At 40.9% G+C, this 22642-nt stretch overlaps 3 protein-coding genes across 3 annotated transcripts in view; 2 read left to right on the top strand and 1 right to left on the bottom strand.

Moving 5' to 3' along the window:
• Positions 1–1146: 1146 nt before the first annotated feature.
• LOC132862160 (FH2 domain-containing protein 1) lies at positions 1147–7606 on the top strand. Its single transcript, XM_060894048.1, has 12 exons — positions 1147–1232; positions 2007–2392; positions 2586–2647; positions 2728–2830; positions 2931–3016; positions 3548–3648; positions 3895–3965; positions 4074–4181; positions 4268–4338; positions 5689–5806; positions 5942–6106; positions 6184–7606. Exons 2-12 carry the CDS (start codon positions 2015–2017, stop codon positions 7417–7419), a joined length of 2499 nt encoding a protein of 832 aa, XP_060750031.1. The 5' UTR covers positions 1147–1232; positions 2007–2014; the 3' UTR covers positions 7420–7606.
• Positions 7607–7801: 195 nt separating this feature from the next.
• Positions 7802–12829, bottom strand: asgr1a (asialoglycoprotein receptor 1a). Its single transcript, XM_060894879.1, has 8 exons — positions 12711–12829; positions 12051–12161; positions 11862–11966; positions 10055–10126; positions 9908–9982; positions 9503–9654; positions 8504–8613; positions 7802–8411 (listed from the first exon to the last, which is right to left on the bottom strand). The coding sequence occupies exons 1-8, from the start codon at positions 12790–12792 to the stop codon at positions 8258–8260; spliced, it is 861 nt and encodes a 286-aa protein (XP_060750862.1). The 5' UTR covers positions 12793–12829; the 3' UTR covers positions 7802–8257.
• A 2617-nt stretch (positions 12830–15446) lies between these two features.
• Positions 15447–22642, top strand: part of plod3 (procollagen-lysine, 2-oxoglutarate 5-dioxygenase 3) — a 17515-nt gene continuing 10319 nt past the window's right edge. Inside the window, exons 1-5 of the mRNA XM_060895000.1 lie at positions 15447–15770; positions 16294–16385; positions 19275–19411; positions 21749–21912; positions 22072–22184. Coding sequence (XP_060750983.1) covers positions 15695–15770; positions 16294–16385; positions 19275–19411; positions 21749–21912; positions 22072–22184 — 582 coding nt within the window. The 5' untranslated portion in view covers positions 15447–15694. The remainder of the gene's footprint in view (positions 15771–16293; positions 16386–19274; positions 19412–21748; positions 21913–22071; positions 22185–22642) is intronic.

Below are 22642 nucleotides of genomic sequence, written 5' to 3'. Positions count from 1 at the left end.
GACGTGGCCTGCCAGAACTGACGCGATGCTTGATTTAAGTTCGTTAATTTTAGTGAAGTTTAGTTAAGTTCCATTTAAGTGTAAAGTAGCATTGAGTGTACAGTAGAGTGTACAGTAGCGTGTACAGTAGCGAGTAAGTGAACGAAAGCAAAAGTGTACGTATGAGACAAAATTCCTCCTGTTTAATCCTCCCTCAACCTCCATGCACATCTTCCGTAAAGTAAAACCAGTCTATTTTTTTAACATTCTCTTTTATTACTGTATGTTTTTATACAATATTTGTCATTTATAAATACAGTACTGTACATTTTTCATATTCAAAACACAAAAACAAAACAACTGGAGTGGAATTTTGCGAGCTGGAACGGATTAATGGGATTTCAATTCATTTAAATAGGGAAAATTGTTTTGAGATACGAGCAATTTGAGATACGATCAAAGTCACGGAATGAATTAAACTCGTATCTCGAGGCATCACTGTAATACAATTGGACAGGCGTGTACATTTATGCAAATTAGGCGGATCCCATTAAATCATGGGACTAGTGATTTTCATAGATCTTTACTTAATAACTTTAAAACAAAAAAAGATAGAGACAACCCGTTTTTTGGGGATGACAGTTTATGAGATGTAAAGCAAAATTAGCTGTTCACAATTTTCGATCAGCAGAGGTCACCATTACCCCACCCTCCACGTGTTACTCAAATTCTAAATGTAAACTGAAATTTTATTATTTAGGCTTCATCCGTAAAAAAAATCTGTCTCATTTTTACTCAACACCAAAACCCAATGGGAACAGTGGATAATATAACGCAGTTCTGACAGAGCCACTTTGCCTTGGCTCCCTATACAACCATGCAGTCTTTGGGCTGTGATACACTGAAACGCACAGACACGAACACACATTTAGAGGCAGATATGTTTTGTTGATGTTAACTTTTGGGTTTCTTTTCATTTTCATAGCAGCTTCACCATGTTATCATTCTGACATTATTAAGACTTCATTGTGGTCTCCTGAACTTTAGAATCAAACTGAGCAACAATCCTTTTAGGACATAATTACCACAAAAACAAATACACAGAGGCAGGGTGTGACATGCACACGTTATCAGTGTAAAGCATGCACACACACATATACACACACACAGAGCTTTCTTCAACACATTCCCCTGTGTATCTGACAGTTTTTACACTCCAAGTTGGAGGATAATCTGCACTATTGCCTCTAAAGGTAAGCTGAAATGGGCAAAATTTGTGACTTTTTTCAGAGTTAAATACAGTTAAATCGGATTGTAAAACAAGGAAATACAAATTCCACTAGCATTTCTTCATTCATCATATTTCTTTATTTTCTGTCTTAATAACTGTCTGCTTTGGGTTTGTATGAGTCTGAATGTAACACTTTTTAATCAATACTATCAGTCTGTAAACCAAGTGCAGTAACTAACATAGTATTATATAAAAATATAATAATAATCAGAATAGTACATGCTAGAACCTTGAACCCAAATACAGGTGATTCGGTTTCATGTTAATATGTAAACGTGATTCAGAGCCTCAAACATGAATCTTTACCACAGTAGTGTTTAATTATAAGTGTGTGGTGATTTGCAGGTCTCGTCAGGATATGGCTCTTTATTTAGCATATCAAAGCTGCACCAGCTCAGATGAAGGATGGGAACTTGGCCTGAAATTAATTACAGAACTGTAAATATACTTACAAGTATAAACAATACATTTTTGTATAGGGCTTTTAACTTGAAACATTGTCCCAGCATCTTAAATCAGCTTTACAGAAATTAAATTTAAATAGTGGTGAAGATAAAACCTTTAGAGGAAACCGGTGAAACCATCCTCTTTTTGGTGACACCAGCTTATTATAAGTGATTGTACTTTTCTACATCTCTATGTTATAAACCTGAATCTGAATCCCTATAACTGTAAGCCTGTTGTAAACTTTGTGTGTGTTCATTTTCTAACAATATTTATCTTATAATTAAAACAGTTTATGTGATGAGCAGCATCTCAACAAGCAGTACGGTGCAGGACAAAAAAGAGGGGGGCGGAGTCATAATATCCCCATCAACTTTTGACCATGACACCATCGTCACCCCACCTCCTCCTGCTGCTCCCCCACCACTGCCAGTGGCAAACATTGAAAGGAGGTGTAAAATTAGGAGTTTTTACTGGAAGCCAATTCCAGACGAACACATTCAACAGCGAGGAGCACCTAACTTGTGGACACTTGCAAAGCATTCCGATAAACATAAATTTCTTATCGACATTAAGACTATTGAGGACCTGTTTGGACACACTGACAAACACACAGTAACAACAAATAGCAACAAGACCAACCGAGTACACAGCAGTTTGTCTGAGCAGAACAATAAGGTGGAGATTTTTGACTGGTCACTGATCATCTGACAAAAACTAATTTCATTGACATTAACCTTGCAAATTTTATTAGGAATTACAGAGTCAAATGTGCTGTTGTTATATCTGTGTGATCATGAAGGAGTCTAATAATAGTGTTATTGTCATAATCATAATAATTAATTTACTTTGTGTTTTTATATTTGCCCAGATTAGCATCCTTGACCCTAAAAGGAGTATGAATGTAGCGATTTTCCTTAAATGTTTTAAAAAGTAAGTATTTTTAGTATAGATAGAGATACAGACAGACAGACAGACCTACTTTATTCTGTTGTTTGTGTCACTTTTCTCAGATCCATTCAGACTCTCATTGATTACATTGTTCATGGAAACAGTGGGGCATTTGGAGCAGAACGACTGAGAGAACTGAACAAACTACTGCCAAACACACATGAGGTGATAGATGAACAAACACACATGAACAAAGCAGTACGAGTAACAGCTGAATTGTCAGTTTTGTTTGTATGTTCACATTTCCTGTAAATCTGTATTACAGGTGAAAAAGCTCCATTCATATAAAGGAGATAAAACAAATTTAAACACTGTGGACTCCTTTATGTACCAACTCACACTTTTACCCAGGTAAGAGTTTTATTTCCTATGTTTGTGGCTGTCATCAGAAGTGAAGTGTTACTAGTTCCATGCAGCACAAATAAACCAGCATAATAGTAATTTGTCAAAACTTTTTGCTTTAACCATGGAAAATACAATGAATAAATTTATTGAATTACTGGTTGACTAGTAAGTACGAGTAGTTTAGCAAACCATAGTCTACATTCTGTGCTACTATATTTCATTGAAACATAAAGCTTTCTGCACAATGGAGTTACCTGAGAATTCTCTATCAATCTTTCAATTAAAAATTTAAAATTATGTTTATAGGTCTGTTTATATTACATTAATTTTCATGAATTTCACTTGAGTTGCTCTTTAACTGTTTTTATCAACCTTCTTCAAATAACTTTCTGAAATGTACAAACTGTGTGGGTCTTTTACATCATTGCTCATTGTTGTTTTCTTGTCTGCATTAAAATGAAAGTAGTAGGTCATAATTGTGGAAAGATTTTTACTTCTCTGGTTTCTGTGTGTGTGTGCATGTGTGTTTGGGTTTAGGTTTGATCTGCGTGTAGAGGCCATGCTATTGAGGGAGGAGTTTTCAGTTTTATGCTCATCACTGAAACAGGATGTGTTCACTATCCGCTCTGCCATCAGAGGTATTTCTTAATCATTGCTTAATTTTCTCTTATTTATCAAATCCCTCATTTATTTTTCTAATATTTGCATACTTGAAATTCACTATCAGTAAATAAAATTATATATACAATTACCAGCTGAGGGTTAGACAAATGATTTTGAACATACATTTTACACTTCTATTTGTGTTTATAAAATGTAAATATATACTGATTAATATTGTGGAGCTAGGGCTAGGGTTAATATTGCACTGTTTTATTTTACAGAACTGCTGAGTTGTGTGGAGCTTCACTCAGTCCTTCACCTGGTGCTGGAAGCAGGAAACATCATAAACACTGTATGATTCCTAATATTATTGCTCAAATTTAATTTATTATTACTTTAACCCTTGTCTATTTGTTATTACAGATCAGTAGCCTTTTTTCTGTATGTGTGTTGCTCTCAGGATGGTTATGGTGGAAATGCTGTGGGTTTTAAACTCTCCTCACTTCTGTCTCTGGCAGAAACCAAATCCAATAAACAAGGAATGAACCTGCTGCACTTTGTTGCTCTGGTTGGTCAAAATCTGTGTGGTTGGTTTGTGTGTGTGTTGGTTTGTCTGTCTGTATTTATCACGCCACTGTGTTCTTCTGTCTGCAGGAGGCCAAGAATAAAGATGACCAGCTGCTCAAATTTCCTCTCAAGCTTCAGTATGTCGAGAGCGCAGCACGGTGAGGATGTCACTACCACAAAAATGGGAAATAAATACCTTGTGAAAATATTGACAAACCCCTAACCCAGTGTTAAAGACACATTTAAAACTATAATGATTACATTTTCAGTTTTTTTAACACAATTAGCACTTTCTGACTCTACAGTTCTATAACAGTAATGTATCACATGGAGGTTCACTGAGGTATTGAGGCCCCTGTCACTTTAGTGGAGTGAGTTCTAGGAAGTGAAATGAAAGTGAGAAAACATGAGCTCCAACCATGAAAGCAGAAAATAAAGCTTGTTACAAAGCAATCAAATGGTTACAACATTGATAATTCACAACATGGGTGTGATACATGAGAGTTTAAATACACAGACTAATCAGTGACAAAAGTATAAACAGGTGAGAACAATCATGACACAATTGGGGAACAAACAAGGCAGGGGTGGAGACAAGACATGAATCAAAACAAACCCAAGTAGAACACTAAATACATGAAGAATAAAGCTTAACTTAAACCAGAATAGAATTTGAACTGTCGATAGAGTGCTGAGCACCAGAGCATGTGACACATGATTTAGAATCCCACTCTCCAGAGTTTAGAATGATTTATAAATCATTTAAATATATACATATATTATACATTTATTTATATATATATATATATATATATATATATATATATATATATATATATATATATATATATATATATATATTATACATTTTTTTTTGTTAAAAATTAAAAAACACGATAGCAAAAAAATGTATAAAAAAATATAATGTTCCTGCTTAGATACATACAAACACTTCATACAGCAGCTCAAGGTTGGATTATGGAGAGTGAGAATGCCAGTTATTTCATAAGATAAAAAAAGATGCAGGACTTTTTTCTGGTTTTTTTTTTTCTAAACAGGAACATAAAAGACTGTTAGATGATTATTAGCCACTTTAAGTTAATTGAGGAAATTGTTTTGTTACCCAGTTGTAATGAAGAGCTAGAGAACTTATTATAGCCATTAGTTAATAATGGGAGGTGTTAGTGGCTTTTATTTGATGTAATATCGGGGACAGAGAATGATTTGAGCTTCTGTTTGCATGATTTTATCCTCTGCTTTAGCTAGCATACTAATTATTTGGTTCATGCCAAACATTCTGATTTTCTCCACTCTCTACACTGTATTTTACATAGCAAACTTAGCCTCATCCAATGTAGCCTGATTCCTGAATTCTAACTATTACTAAACCCAAACACTTAAATTCTAAATACTAGTAAACATTAATTAAAATATCTGATGTTGAAAAACAGTTCCAGTATTTTAGTCCCACACATCACCAGTTCCTCTCTGCTCCCTTCTGCACCCAGGGTGAATGTGGACATTTTGTGTATTGAATTGGACAATCTGACCAGGAGAATAGAAATCCTACAGCAGAACATTCAAAATGATACACAACTAATGCAGCAACTAGACACCTTCTTACAGGTATGTGTATGTGTGTGTGTGTGTGTGTGTGAGAAAGAGAGAGACCAAGAGAAAATGTGTGCTTTGTGGGTTGCAGATGTTTGTCTCTATGAAGTCAGTATTAATCATTCAGAGTTGAAAATTTGTGTGTTGTAGTGTGCAGTTGTTTCTCTAAAGGACGTCAGTGTTTGTCATTCTCTGTTGGTGACTGAAGGAGTAGAGATGATTGATTTCTTTTGTGAAGACAGAGAGACATTCAAATTGGATGAGTGTTTCTACATTTTTTATCATTTCTGCTCCAAATTCACTAAAGCAGTACAGGTACTCACATACACACACACACACACACACACACACACTCTCTCTCACACACACAAATATTATTCTTTTCTGTCTAGGAGAATGAGGAGCATGCAGTTAGGGCAGAGTCTCATCTGAAACGAGTCAAATCCAGCGAGGGAAAGCAGCCTTCCTGGGCAAGACAACAATTGGTATGCAGAGTCTTGGGGTCCAGGTGCAGCAGTGAAATTAATGTTCAGACAGCTGTGAAGTGGGAGGGGCTTATAGAGCTCCTTAATGCTCAACCCCCCAGCTTCCACAACTCTCTGGAAGAGTTTGGCCTCCATCGCCAGCGGCGGCGGGTCAGTGGCAGCAACATGAATATAACAGACACACACTCACCGTCAGACACACACTCTCCCTCATTGTGCATGCCTGTCCAGGTGGAAACCCACACAGTGTTTCCTGAACTGCAAAACTTTCCATTTAAAACTTTCTTTTGTGGTTACCATGGCAATGACCCCACTGACATATCTAGCAGTGATGCAACAAATAATGAAGAGATTCCATACCATGGCACTGGCAAACACCCAGACATGAACAGACACATCGAAATGACCTCTGACCCTGCAAAGGCAACGGTCGAAGTTGATGCCAAGTTAGTTTTAGGGCTGGAGTCAGGTGTGGATAGAACTATAGAGATGATAAACAAACAGTGTGAGATCCAGAATGAGGAATTAAACAGCAACTTCGGTTTTAAACAGAAGCTTGATGTCTCTCCAGCTGCTGCTAAAACTAATGCTAACAGTAGCAACCCACCAGAATTAAAAAGCACCAGGAAGTCTACCAATCAGGAATTAGACTGCGAAATTACCAAAATAACCAATAAATCTAATAATGCTACATGTGAAAATGTGAAGTCATTCAGGAAATTTCCACTGAAAAAAACTATAGTTTCTCCTGATCCCTCCCCCTCATCACTAAAACTCAAGCCACTTCATCCTGTACAAACTCTCACTGAAAAACAAAGCATGAGGAAAGTTTTTTCTGTTAGAAGCACCAAGCCCCAGCCACTCACACACTCTCAGAGTGTTAAAATCCTGACCCCAACTACATCTGCCTCTTCATGCACAACTGCACCAGTGCACACAAGTCTGACTTCCAAAGTGTCCTTCATTCAGAAATCAATGGTGAAGAAGCCAACAATTTACCAGAAATCTGCACCCAAAGAGAAAATATGTAGAGCTACATATCTACACTCTCAGGAAAGTCATAGCCATACCCACAAAACCATGCCTCACTTTGCTTGCAGGCAGCACCGTGGCTTCCACCACTCGCAGTTCTGCCACCATTAGTAACGCCCATCTCAGTCAGAAGGATGTGTCCACTTCTCCAAAAGCACAGATTCACACAGTGCCCTGCAGAGCAAGCCAACTGAGCACACCTAGTAGATCAGCTAATAAAGATGTAAAAAATGTAAAGGTCATACCTGTACGTCCGGCTTGGAGGTAGACAACTTAAAAAGATGAAGCATTTGAATTAAACTAATTTTTTAAAAACTAAATAAAATAAACTGAACTAAATTCAGTAAAGCTATTGTGTGTGTGTGTGTGTGTGTGTGTATATATATATATATATATATATATATATATATATATATATATATATATATATATAAAATACTTCAGAGAGTGTGTGTGTATTAAAGAGTATTGACTTTTAGTGAAATTTTTTTGTTTGAACATATCCATCAGGTTCGTTTATTAAGCTGAAGATATTCATTTACACACAGACAATTTCTTCATCAGAAATAATGAGGCAGAAATCATGAAAGACATGTCTCTCTCTATCCAGAAATGAAGCTGAAAAGTAGGAGCGTCTTGAACAAACTAGTATTTAGCCTTCTGTGATATACACAATTTTGTACAATTAATTTGAATGCTGACATGATAAGCATAAAGAATAGAACCATATTTCAAAATGAATTTTTAAAACATTAACACAATCGCATTTACATTTACAGCATTTGGCAGACCAATCACCAATGAATCTGATTTTAAAGTAAATCAAAACCTTGGTCTTACTGCAATCAATTGTGGAACTGCAGTAAAATTTTATATCAGCGGTTTTTATTAACTTTTAGCCTTAGCTAATTGCTATTCATAGTGAACGACTGTGTTGTGACTCTTATTATCACAATGTGTTTGCATGTGATTTACAGACGAAACGGTAATTTCGGGAGCAATGATCATCATTATATCGTCCATCACTGTGGAAGTGAGCACAGTCTTCTCCTCCACCCAAACCATGTAAGCGCCAGTTATCAGGCTGACCAGGCATCCATTCACTATGTACACACACACACACACAAGTGATGTGTCATTCATAAATAATTTGGCACTTAGATAAACTTCTTTTAAATAACAAACACACGCTCACCTGCTGTCCATCTGGTACCGTGTTCCATCTAGCCACTCCCACTCTCCTGTTCTCTCATCACTGAGACCAAGCCAGTAATAAAAAGGCCTGGTGTACTTTATCACAAACTCCTACACACAAACACACACACGGAGCTAACTTAATAAGAAATAGTTTCTGACCGTACAATAGTAAAGTAATACATCACAACAGCTTTATAAAATGTCACAGTCACATTGTGAACTGTTTTAATTTATTTTGCTTTTTAATTATAATTTTTTGTTTATTAATGGTGCTTGCAAAGCAACATTATTACTATTGTGCTGGACAAAACTTCGGCGCGTAACTTGTCCCGCAGCTTTTGTCCTACACCCATGAATGACGTGTCAAATCGACCAGCTCATTGAGGAGACTGACTTTTCTAAGCGATCCGAGTACCGGTACTTCCGGTACCGGGTCTCAAAGTGGCCTTTTTTCCCCATAGACTCCCATTATAAACTTTGGAGGTTTATAACTCGGCAAGCTTTCAAACTATCTACACCAAACTCGGCCAGCTCCTTTAGGGTGATACTCTGAACAAACTTTTAAATTGGTGTACCGACTGGCCTTCCGGTTGTGCCGCAGCCCCGCCCCCAAAATATGCAAAATCAAAAAATTTTACAACATGGACATGTGACATATCAAAACACTCAGAACAATGAGTTGAACTTCTTCACGTGTATTTTGATGACGTCACGTGATGTCACGTGAAAATAAAAAATTAGTACAACATGGACATGTGACATATCAAAACACTCAGCACAATGAGCAAAACTTCCTCAAGAGTATTCAGATGACGTCACATGCTTGTCTCGACTAGCCTCCGGGATTTGCCACGTGCAAGCACCATTCACATTTTCTTCAGGAAATGTACGTTCTAGTTATGATTGCTATTGTTATGTCTCTGTCGTTCTCAGAGAAGCCAATTTATTTTAGCTAAAAGAGAGGTATTAGCATAGCATTTTGACAAGGAACATTAACCTTCTCCGTTTTGCTCTTCAGGATCAGAAGTTCTGCTTTCATGTTCACACACACATCTCGAGCTTCATTCCATGACTTTCCATAATCAGAAAAATAATAACATTGTGAAAAGAAAAGCGTCCAATCTGCTGGACAACACTGATGCTGGGTGTCTACAAACAAACACACACACAGTTCTTCATCTTAAAGCAGATAACTCAGTAATCACTAAGTGTGAGTGAGTGTTAAATGATGAGTGATTAGTGATGAGTGTTAGGGTTTAGGGTTATGGGCTATAAGGTGCACAGTACAGAGTATAGGGTGGAGTCTTTAGGCTAGAGGGTTTAGCATATAGGGTAAACACTGGCTTTGTGGTAGTGTTTAAGATTTAAATGCTCAGAATTAATTATGCTCATTTTCACTCACTGTTGTTTTGGAGAGTGTCGAAGCGACATTTCAGATGAGTCACAGTTTCCTGCATGTTGTCCAACTTAGTGAAGACTAACACACAGACACACACACTTGAGAAGTTATCTTATTGTTGTATTAATGGATTGATTGAAATCTACTTACAGTTTTGGGCCTGAGTTTGCAGACTGGACAAGCTAAGTCTAACCTTATTAACACTCCGTACAACCTCAGCTCCTAGCATACACACAATATAAGGGAAAAATAAAATTAAACACTTAAGTCACACATTGGATCTCAAGAAACAAAATATTAAAGTTGAAAATCTTTATTTAGACACGTTGTGTAATTTTTTGAGAAAAAAATGATGTAAGAATGGATAATGGACACCAAAACCATCAACCCTTTGAGTACTGGATACAAAATCGATAAAAAAAGTACTTCAAAAAGTAAAACAATTAAATTACAGGCTGATAACTTACATGAATTTTAACATGGCAAATTATAATGTAAGTCAGTAGTGTGTTTGGCCCCCATGTGCCTGTATGCATGCCTCACAATGTCTGAGCATGCTCCTGATGAAATTGCAGATGGTGTCCTGGGGATCTTCTCCCAGACCTGGATCAGGGAATCAGTGAGCTCTCGGCTAGTCTGTGGTGATATTTAACAGCTATAGAAGCTCTGATACACATCATCCCAGAGTTTCTCAACTGGATTCAGCTCTGGGGAACATGAGCACCAGCCAATGGCTTCAATGTCTTCGTAATCCAAAAAAAGCCTACGCACTCTGGCTACATGAGGCCAGGCATGGTCATGCACCAAGGAACCCAGCTCCACTGCACCAGCATAAGGTATGCAGTAAACCGTAAGTGAAGTTATACCTAACAGCAGTACGATACCATACCATTGTCTAGCATATGGAGGTCTGGGCGACACCCGTCTGGATACTTATCCCCAGACCATCACTGACCCACCGCCAAAATGGACATGCTGGATGATGTAGAAGGCAGCATAACGTTCCTCGAGACATCTCCATACCCTTTCATGTCTGTCACATGTGTAAACCTACACTCATCGCTGAAGAGATTGGGGCACCAATGGTGGACCTACATTTACTTTTGCTGCATTTGGCAGACGCCTTTACAAAAGTGCTTTGAAGAACCTGCTAATTCGAGTGTTTCTCCTGCAAATGGCAGTAGAGCTGCACAGCGCTGGCTGTGTCCCACTAGAGGATGTCAGACCCTCATGCCCCCTTCATGGAGTCTGTTTCTAACAGTTTGGTTAGCACACCAGTAGCCTGCTAAAGGTCATTGTAGAGGTCTCTGCCAGTGCTCCGTTGTTGGATCACCTTCTGCTTTAATTAAAGCACTCTTTTAATATGGCATCATTTCAATAAGCTTAGGCAATGACAACATTTATTTCCATCCAGTTGCATTTACCGCTAGCCAAGATCTTGTATTGATAATGGGAGAGTCACTCCAGCACATCCCAATGATTCACAATGGGGTTAAGGCCCAATGAATCCTAGCACTGTCATCGTGTTATCATGGTCATTCAGTATATTCACATTTTTGGGGCATATAATGGTGCTAAACCTAAACCTGATTAACTGAAGCAACCCAAGGTCATAACACTGGCCACACAGGCTTGATGGGTCCATCACTTCATCTGAGTCTCTTTTTACCCTTATGCACCCACAACTCTGGAACAGAATAAATTTGGCTTCAGCAGAACACATCAACTTTTTCCATTGCTCCACAGCTCAATCTTTATGTTCCCTATCCTTCCAGGTTTTATTAATGTGGACAGTTTTTAACACAGTTTTAGTAGCTTCAGCAATCTCCATTGTTTTCTTTGCTTGATGCAGGCCAATAATTGACCCTTTTGAAATAGCATCGACTTTTCCAATGAGAAGCTACTCACATCACTTAGGTTTTTTTCTATATATATGTGTGGGTCTCTGTTGTCTCACCATGGTTTTCCAGCTGCTGGACCTTGTTTATAAGTGACACTAAAGACTGACTCAAATTCTTCACATCACTTTCTGTAGCTGAGATCCTCCTGTCCACATGCGTCTCTACACAAACAACACACACATACACACAGGTGTGAGCAGATGGGTGTGTGTGTGTGCATGTGTGTGTGTGAGAGAGAGACTTACTGGTTAGAGAGATGGAGATGATGATTGCCAAAAGCAGAATAGCCAAAATAGTGAACACACTCACACACCATCGAGAGCGATTAGGGGAAGCTGCCATCACACTAAAGCCATCTAACACACACACACAGAGTTATGCCAAATATTATATTTAGACACACAGCCACCTGAGACATGGATTACTCTTGATGCTAGCATCAGGCAGACAGTGTCACAGTATCAGATCCACTCCAGCAGGCTGCAGAACAGCTTCTTCTTGAATCTTGACTGATTGAAGTATAAACACAACCCACTCTACCTTCCATACAGTGCACTTTATCATGTATCACTTACATTTACAGATAGACAGATATAACTGATATCTGACTCTCCCTGTACTGTGTGTATATTTCCTACTACAACACATTTTGACCTCATACATTGTTTACAGTTTACTATTATTTTCCTTGCTAAGAGTAATCCTTCAATGCTTGTTTGATTTGTCTGTGGTCAGAGTTTGCACTTTTTGTACTATTTAAGAGCTATTTGTCATTTTTGCATGGTGTCTGGTAGGAGTATAGAGCTGGAGCACAAAAATTTCACTGTATATAGATGCCCAAAGCACCCTTTATGCACAAGACAATAAAATTAATCTTGAAATTTGAAAACACACACACACACAACCTTTCCTCCAGAAGGCAGTGTTGTCTCTGGTGTCGAGGTCATCACAATCTTCATGATATGTTACTGAAGTGTCTCTCATCATTAGAGCTACACACAAAAAAATCCATACACATGCAATAGTCAAGCCAAACATTTTGATTATATCAGTAAACGCAATCTGTTAATTTTTGTTTAAATAACAGCAGGTGAATTTTTGTGTGTATCTGTGTCTGTCCAATACTACTATTTCTGATCATAATACATAGTAGTAGTATGAAGGATATACATGCGGTTAACTGTTTCCTCATGAAAAAATGTAAAACCAAAATCTCTAAAAAATCTCCACTTAAATACTGATCACCTTCACTTACCTCTGCGTGAGAATCATATGATCTAGTGCAGTGTGCTTGTGTACATGTATGTATGCACTGGATCTGTACTTTGAGCTGTGTGTGTGTGTGTATTTGCACACAGCATGTTTACTTTGTTAAAACAGTCAAACAGTTAAAGATGTGTGAAATGAAATCAGACCCTAACCCTGGATTTGAAAAGAAAACCTGTAAATATGATGTTTAAAAAAATTGCTAATGTTAATGTTGTAAATGTTAAAATATTCAAGCTGTCAGAAATTCATGCTCTGGTGGTGACTATAAAAGTAAACAGCATTCAGCAAAATCACGATTCACCAATAAATATCTATTGAAATCATGGCTATAATTAAACAATCAACAATAAAACGGTATTTGATTTTATAGATAGGGCAATACAAGAGATATGCTCAGTGATTACACACATATTTTTCCACTTTCGTTGCATGTCTGATTCCTAGCTAGAGCTCTGTTTCACACCTACGGCCCACGTCAGGCCCACCAAATGAATTATAAATCTTATTTAGGTATTTGTATGTTTTCAATGATTCACCAGCAAGCTCTCCCCTTTGATATGACATCATCCAGGGAGGACAAAGGCTATCACATGCTTCCTCTACACAGGTCCACAACACAACACACTCAGAGTACAGCTACATCTACCCTCCTCCACTTACACAAACTCACAGATGCCTGTGACTGGCTAGTGTTGCTGTGATTGACAGTGGACAGAGAATATGCCCCTCCCACCCAGGGAGCATGGAAAATAGTCAATTTAGCCAAAGAATAGTATAAATCCTAAAAACTCACATTTATCATTTAGTCTGGATTTAGTCTGGCGTTATTACAGTAACAAAATTCCCACAAACTTAATCATAGACTACATTCCAAAACTACCTGCTCTCTGGAGTGCATTGCATATTGTCTTCCCCACTCTTATCTAATACACTAGAGGATGTGATGGGTCTTGACCTCTGTTTCAGTTCTGGTCTGTTTAAACAGCCTTGATAATCTCCAAATTTTGTCTTCTCTGAGAGAGAGAGACCTCATTATTATAGTCTTTATTTTATATTTATTTGTTTGCTATTTTTTTTTATTAGTAGAAGTGGTTTGTTTGGTTCCTTTTCCTCACTTTCTTGATCCTTTGATGCTCACTATTGACAGTTAAACCAAAATAGTTTAATACTTGAGTTACCAGCATTGGCAGCAGTACAGATAAACTACAGCCAGCAGTACAGATAAACTACAGTCAACAGTGCAGATAAACTACAGTCAACAGTACAGATAAACTACAGCCAGCAGTACAGATAAACTACAGTCAACAGTACAGATAAACTACAGTCAACAGTGCAGATAAACTACAGTCAACAGTACAGATAAACTACAGCCAGCAGTACAGATAAACTACAGCCAGCAGTAGAGATAAACTACAGTCAACAGTACAGATAAACTTGTCAACAGTACAGATAAACTACAGTCAACAGTGCAGATAAACTACAGTCAACAGTACAGATAAACTACAGCCAGCAGTACAGATAAACTACAGCCAGCAGTACAGATAAACTACAGCCAGCAGTACAGATAAACTTGTCAACAGTACAGATAAACTACAGTCAACAGTGCAGATAAACTACAGTCAACAGTACAGATAAACTACAGTCAACAGTGCAGATAAACTACAGCCAGCAGTACAGATAAACTACAGTCAACAGTGCAGATAAACTACAGCCAGCAGTACAGATAAACTACAGTCAACAGTACAGATAAACTACAGTCAACAGTGCAGATAAACTACAGTCAACAGTGCAGATAAACTACAGTCAACAGTGCAGATAAACTACAGCCAGCAGTGCAGATAAACTACAGTCAACAGTGCAGATAAACTACAGTCAACAGTACAGATAAACTACAGTCAACAGTACAGATAAACTACAGTCAACAGTACAGATAAACTACAGTCAACAGTGCAGATAAACTACAGTCAACAGTGCAGATAAACTACAGTCAACAGTGCAGATAAACTACAGTCAACAGTGCAGATAAACTACAGTCAACAGTACAGATAAACTACAGTCGTATCAATAAACTACCAGATCAGAGAATTAAAGTGAGAAACCCAGCACTGGCCTGCTGTCTACAGATAAAAAGCGTACAGGGGCGTGTGTGTGTGTGTGACGCCGTGTACAGGGGCGTGTGTGTGTGTGTGTGTGTGTGTGTGACGCCGTGTACAGGGGCGTGGGCGTGGGCGTGTGTGTGTGTGTGTGTGTGTGTGTGTGTGTGTGTGTGTGTGTGTGTGTGACGCCGTGTACAGGGGCGTGTGTGTGTGACGCCGTTAACACGTGGCACACCGGGGACTCTTTCAGCTCTCGAGAACTTTCTGTAGCTTCGGGACAGAGAATTTTTAGGAGGAAAAAGGAAACCGAATTTGTCCGACTCTGATTGGCTGAGCTTTCGACATTCCCATCTCTCTTTGCTGTGATTGGTTTTAGGGCCGGAAGTAGGATGTGTCCTTTTGCGCTCCCTCTTTGTGTTTTTTCCCCCAACACTTCCTTCGGAGTTTAATGTCCTTATTTACCTGCGTGACACATCTGTGTGTGTGTGTGTGTGTGTGTGTGTGTGTAAGAGGGAAGAGTGAGGATGGAGGTTCGGTTCCTCCCGGTTTACATGGTCCTGCTGCTGCAGTCAGTAACGGAGGAAGCTCGAGCTAAAGCAGGTAACATTATAACTGGACGGCATTCGACTCTCACAGGTGTGTGTGTGTGTGTGTGTGTGTGTGTGTGTGTGTGTGTGTGTGTGTGTGTGTGTGTGTGTGTGAGAGTGAGAGAGAGAGAGTGAGAGAAAGATTGTGTGTGTATGTGGTGTGTGTGAGCGAGAGATTGTGTGTGATAGAGAGATTGTGTGTGTGTATGTGTATGTGAGAGTGAGAGAAAGATTGTGTGTGTATGTGGTGTGTGTGAAAGAGAGATTGTGTGTGTGATAGAGAGATTGTGTGTGTGTGTGTGTGTGTGTGTGTGTGTGTGTGTGTGTGTGTGTGTGTGTGTGTGTGTTCGTGCGCCTGTTACATTTAACCAGTGAGCCAGAAGGTTAACAGTGTAATTTAGTTTTAGAATTGAATCTAGATTTCTGGGTAATGTTCTGTAGCATGTGCATGAAAGACAGGTGTTTATTTATCAAAACTCCAAAATGAAATGTATGTCCCCGCGCGCGCGTGTGTGTGTGTGTGTGTGTGTGTGTAGATGATCTGCTGGTTATCACCGCTGCAACTGAAGAAACAGATGGCTTTAAGAGATTCATGAGAACAGCTCAAGAATTCAACTACACTGTGAAGGTTTGTCTTCTCCCACTTCATCATCTCTCTTTCTCTCCATCACTCCTCCTTTACTCCTCCTTTACTCCATCATCACTGTCACAGAAGGGAACTCCTCCTCAGTACACTTCTGTAACTCTATTCTGTGACGTCAAAAGTTTGTATGAGAGTCAATTCTTAGGCTTTGAGCTTTAAGTCTGTAGAATTTGTGTTAATGTGTTTTCTGCTCTATAATGATTAGTTATTAGCTTCCACATCTTTAGTATCCACAGCAACCTCAGGAAAAACTTTAGGTGTTGTCTGACAAAAAAGTTCTTTAGAATCATTCAGTTGTGCGACTGAAATGTGTGTTTTCTGTCTTTGTGTGTTTTACTGGGTGTTACTTACACATGAATGTCTCCAGACCAGCACTTATATTAGCGATTCCTCATCTCTGTGATCACAATCTGTTTTGTTAGACAATTTATTCATCCATTATTTGTTTTTTTATGAGTGAATGATGTTTCACACCAGTGCTGTGATTATTTATTATAGATAATATTCTCTTAAATCTATTTAGAATTTGATGTTTTTATGTAAATGTGAGGAGTCAAATAAATGTTTACAAAGCAAAAGAATAAAATAGGACTGAAAGAATTTTGTGCTGTCAGCCACACAGCACAGTTCAACACACTCACATTTACAGGAAATCATGTATAATCAGTGTGTGTCTGTGTGTGTGTCTGTGTGTGTGTCTGTGTGTGTGTCTGTGTGTGTGTGTGTGTGTGTGTCTGTGTGTGTGTGTGTGTGCGTGTCTGTCTGTGTGTGTGCGTGTCTGTCTGTGTGTGTGCGTGTCTGTCTGTGTGTGTGCGTGTCTGTCTGTGTGTGTGCGTGTCTGTCTGTGTGTGTGCGTGTCTGTCTGTGTGTGTGCGTGTCTGTCTGTGTGTGTGCGTGTCTGTCTGTGTGTGTGCGTGTCTGTCTGTGTGTGTGTGTGCGTGTCTGTCTGTGTGTGTGTGTGCGTGTCTGTCTGTGTGTGCGCGTGTCTGTCTGTGTGTGCGCGTGTCTGTCTGTGTGTGTGCCTGCCTGTCTGTGTGTGTGCCTGCCTGTCTGTGTGTGTGCCTGCCTGTCTGTGTGCGTGCCTGCCTGTCTGTGTGCGTGCGTGCCTGTCTGTGTGTGCGTGCCTGTCTGTGTGTGCGTGCGTGTCTGTCTGTGTGTGTCTGTCTGTGCGTGCGTGCGTGTCTGTCTGTGCGTGCGTGCGTGTCTGTCTGTGCGTGTCTGTCTGTGCGTGCGTGCGTGTCTGTCTGTGCGTGCGTGCGTGTCTGTCTGTGCGTGCGTGCGTGTCTGTCTGTGCGTGCGTGCGTGTCTGTCTGTGCGTGCGTGCGTGTCTGTCTGTGCGTGCGTGCGTGTCTGTCTGTGCGTGCGTGCGTGTCTGTCTGTGCGTGCGTGCGTGTCTGTCTGTGCGTGCGTGCGTGTCTGTCTGTGTGTGCGTGCGTGTCTGTCTGTGTGTGCGTGCGTGTCTGTCTGTGTGTGCGTGCGTGTCTGTCTGTGTGTGCGTGCGTGTCTGTCTGTGTGTGCGTGCGTGTCTGTCTGTGTGTGCGTGCGTGTCTGTCTGTGTGTGCGTGCGTGTCTGTCTGTGTGTGCGTGCGTGTCTGTCTGTGTGTGCGTGCGTGTCTGTCTGTGTGTGCGTGCGTGTCTGTCTGTGTGTGCGTGCGTGTCTCTGTCTGTGTGTGCGTGCGTGTCTCTGTCTGTGTGTGCGTGCGTGTCTCTGTCTGTGTGTGCGTGCGTGTCTGTCTGTCTGTGTGTGCGTGCGTGTCTGTCTGTCTGTGTGTGCGTGCGTGTCTGTCTGTGTGTGTGTGCGTGCGTGTCTGTCTGTCTGTGTGTGCGTGCGTGTCTGTCTGTGTGTGTGTGCGTGCGTGTCTGTCTGTGTGTGTGTGCGTGCGTGTCTGTCTGTCTGTGTGTGCGTGCGTGTCTGTCTGTGTGTGTGTGCGTGCGTGTCTGTCTGTGTGTGCGTGCGTGTCTGTCTGTGTGTGCGTGCGTGTCTGTCTGTGTGTGCGTGCGTGTCTGTCTGTCTGTGTGTGCGTGCGTGTCTGTCTGTGTGTGTGTGCGTGCGTGTCTGTCTGTGTGTGTGTGCGTGCGTGTCTGTCTGTGTGTGTGTGCGTGCGTGTCTGTCTGTGTGTGTGTGCGTGCGTGTCTGTCTGTCTGTGTGTGCGTGCGTGTCTGTCTGTGTGTGTGTGCGTGCGTGTCTGTCTGTCTGTGTGTGCGTGCGTGTCTGTCTGTGTGTGTGTGCGTGCGTGTCTGTCTGTCTGTGTGTGCGTGCGTGCGTGTCTGTGTGTGCGTGCGTGTCTGTCTGTGTGTGCGTGCGTGTCTGTCTGTGTGTGTGCGTGCGTGTCTGTCTGTGTGTGCGTGTCTGTCTGTGTGTGCGTGCGTGTCTGTCTGTGTGTGCGTGCGTGTCTGTCTGTGTGTGCGTGCGTGTCTGTCTGTGTGTGCGTGCGTGTCTGTCTGTCTGTGTGTGCGTGCGTGTCTGTCTGTGTGTGTGCGTGCGTGTCTGTCTGTCTGTGTGTGCGTGCGTGTCTGTCTGTGTGTGTGCGTGCGTGTCTGTCTGTCTGTGTGTGCGTGCGTGTCTGTCTGTGTGTGTGTGCGTGCGTGTCTGTCTGTCTGTGTGTGCGTGCGTGTCTGTCTGTGTGTGTGTGCGTGCGTGTCTGTCTGTCTGTGTGTGCGTGCGTGTCTGTCTGTGTGTGTGTGCGTGCGTGTCTGTCTGTCTGTGTGTGCGTGCGTGTCTGTCTGTGTGTGTGTGCGCGTGCGTGCGTGTCTGTCTGTGTGTGCGTGCGTGTCTGTCTGTGTGTGTGTGCGTGCGTGTCTGTCTGTGTGTGCGTGCGTGTCTGTCTGTGTGTGTGTGCGCGTGCGTGCGTGTCTCCGTGTGTGTGCACGTAGGTACTTGGTCTTGGTGAAGAATGGAGAGGAGGTGATGTTGCTAAAACTGTTGGAGGAGGACAGAAGGTTCGCTGGCTGAAGAAGGAAATGCAGAAATACAAAGATAAACTTGACCTGGTCATCCTCTTTGTGGACAGGTGTGTGTGGGTGGGTGGGTGGTTGGTCGGGTGGGTGGGTGTGTGGGTGGGTGGGTGTGAGTGGATGGGGGGAGGTTTTGAATAAATTACTGAAATGACAGTTTTACATTTTACACACTCTACACTACACACACTACACACTCTACACTACACACTCTACACTACACTACGCACTCTACACTACACACACTACACTACGCACTCTACACTACACACACTACACTACACTACACACTCTACACTACACACACTACACTATGCACTCTATACTACACTACACACTCTACACTACACACTATGCACTACACACTATGCACTACACACTCTACACTACACACTCTATACTACACTCACTACACTACACACTCTATACTACACTATATACTCTACACTACACTATATACTCTACACTATGCACTCTATACTACACTACACACTCTATACTATGCACTCTACACTATGCACTCTACACTATGCACTCTATACTACACTACACACTCTACACTACACACACTACACTATGCACTCTACACTATGCACTCTATACTACACACTCTACACTACACACACTACACTATGCACTCTATACTACACTACACACTCTACACTATGCACTCTACACTATGCACTACACACACTACACTACACACTCTACACTACACACACTACACTATGCACTCTATACTACACTACACACTCTACACTACACACTATACTACACTATATACTCTACACTATGCACTCTATACTACACTATACACGCTACACTACACACTCTATACTATGCACTCTACACTATGCACTCTATACTACACACTCTACACTACACACACTACACTATGCACTCTATACTACACTACACACTCTACACTATGCACTCTACACTATGCACTACACACACTACACTCTACACTACACACACTACACTATGCACTCTATACTACACTACACACTCTACACTACACACTCTATACTACACACACTACACTACACACTCTACACTACACACACTACACTATGCACTCTATACTACACTACACACTCTATACTACACTACACACTCTATACTACACACTATGCATTCTACACTACACACTCTACACACTCTACACTATGCACTCTATACTACACTACACACTCTACACTATGCACTCTACACTATGCACTCTACACTATGCACTCTATACTACACACTACACACTCTACACTACACACACTACACTATGCACTCTATACTACACTACACACTCTACACTACACACTCTATACTACACTCACTACGCTACACACTCTACACTACACACACTACACTATGCACTCTATACTACACTACACACTCTATACTACACTACACACTCTATACTACACTACACACTACACTATGCACTCTACACTATGCACTACACACTCTACACACTCTACACTACACACACTACACTATGCACTCTATACTACTCTACACTACACACTCTATACTACACACACTACACTACACACTACACTACACACACTACACTATGCACTCTATACTACACTACACACTCTATACTACACTACACACTCTACACTACACACTCTATACTACACTACACACTCTACACACTCTATACTACACACTATGCATTCTACACTACACACTATACACTACACTACACTACACACTCTACACTACACTACACACTCTACACTACACACTCTACACTACACTACACACTCTACACTACACTACACACTCTACACCACACTACACACTCTACACTACACACTCTACACTACACACTCTACACTACACACTACTCTACACTACACACTCTACACTACACCACACTACACACTCTACACTACACTATACACTACACACTCTACACTACACACTCTACACTACACACTCTACACTACACTACACACTCTACACTACACACTCTACCACATGTATGTGGTTTCCGCTATGTTCTTAGTTTTCCTCCTGTAGTTCAGTAAGATGCCATTAGGTGAACTGGCTACTCTGATTTGCCCCAGAAAGAGGGTTCTGTCCTGGACCCAGTGTTTCTAGTATTGTCTTGGGAATCAGTGTCACCCTAAGCAGGATAAAGCACTGATGAGGATTAAGTTTATGTACATAGTTGTATGAGATGCCGATGATGAATTCATTTAAGTCACCAGTAAATTTTGCAGCAAAGTGACATAATGCCCAGTAGATGGCGCTTTGATCAGTGATGTTTTTTTAAAGTTGAACTTACAGTAACTTTATACAAACTTATTATACAAACCACTTCAGGAACACAATAATAAACACTTGCATCATAAAGTGAGGATGAAGTTTGTTTCTTTCCTCAGTTATGATGTCATCCTGTCAGCTGGTCCTGATGAGCTGCTGAGGAAGTTTTCTCGCTTTAACCATCGTGTTGTTTTCTCTGCTGAGGGATTCTGCTGGCCTGATCAGCGTCTAGCTTCCAAATATCCTGTAGTACATACCGGCAAGCGCTACCTCAACTCTGGTGGTGTGTGTCTTTGTGCTAATGCCTTTACTGTTCTATATAAAAACACCAACAGTAATAAAAAGATAATTACAACAACAATAGGTTGTTAGGCTGCTTATTAACTGGGTGGATGTTTTTTAATTGCTGTTGAAATATGTGTGTGTGTGTGTGTGTGTGAAGGTTTTATTGGTTATGCTCCAGAGATCTACACGTTAGTTCAGCAGTGGAAATACAGAGATAATGATGATGATCAGCTCTACTACACACGTGTCTACCTGAACAAGGAGCAGAGGGTGTGTATCTGTGTGTGCATGAGTGTGTTTGAGTCTGTGTGTGCATGAGTGTGTATGAGTCTGTTTGCACATGAGTGTGTATGAGTCTGCGTGCACATGAGTGTGTATGAGTCTGTGTGCACATGAGTGTGTATGAGTCTGTGTGCGCATGAGTGTGTGTGAGTCTGTGTGCGCATGAGTGTGTGTGAGTCTGTGTGCGCATGAGTGTGTGTGAGTCTGTGTGCGCATGAGTGTGTGTGAGTCTGTGTGCGCATGAGTGTGTGTGAGTCTGTGTGCGCATGAGTGTGTGTGAGTCTGTGTGCGCATGAGTGTGTGTGAGTCTGTGTGCGCATGAGTGTGTGTGAGTCTGTGTGCGCATGAGTGTGTGTGAGTCTGTGTGCGCATGAGTGTGTGTGAGTCTGTGTGCGCATGAGTGTGTGTGAGTCTGTGTGCGCATGAGTGTGTGTGAGTCTGTGTGC

The sequence above is a fragment of the Tachysurus vachellii genome, chromosome 19 (assembly GCF_030014155.1).
Source record: "Tachysurus vachellii isolate PV-2020 chromosome 19, HZAU_Pvac_v1, whole genome shotgun sequence".
Classification (NCBI taxonomy): Eukaryota; Metazoa; Chordata; class Actinopteri; order Siluriformes; family Bagridae; genus Tachysurus; species Tachysurus vachellii.
The sequence above is the reverse complement of the archived record's forward strand: the minus strand, read 5'-3'. Positions and strand labels throughout refer to the sequence as shown.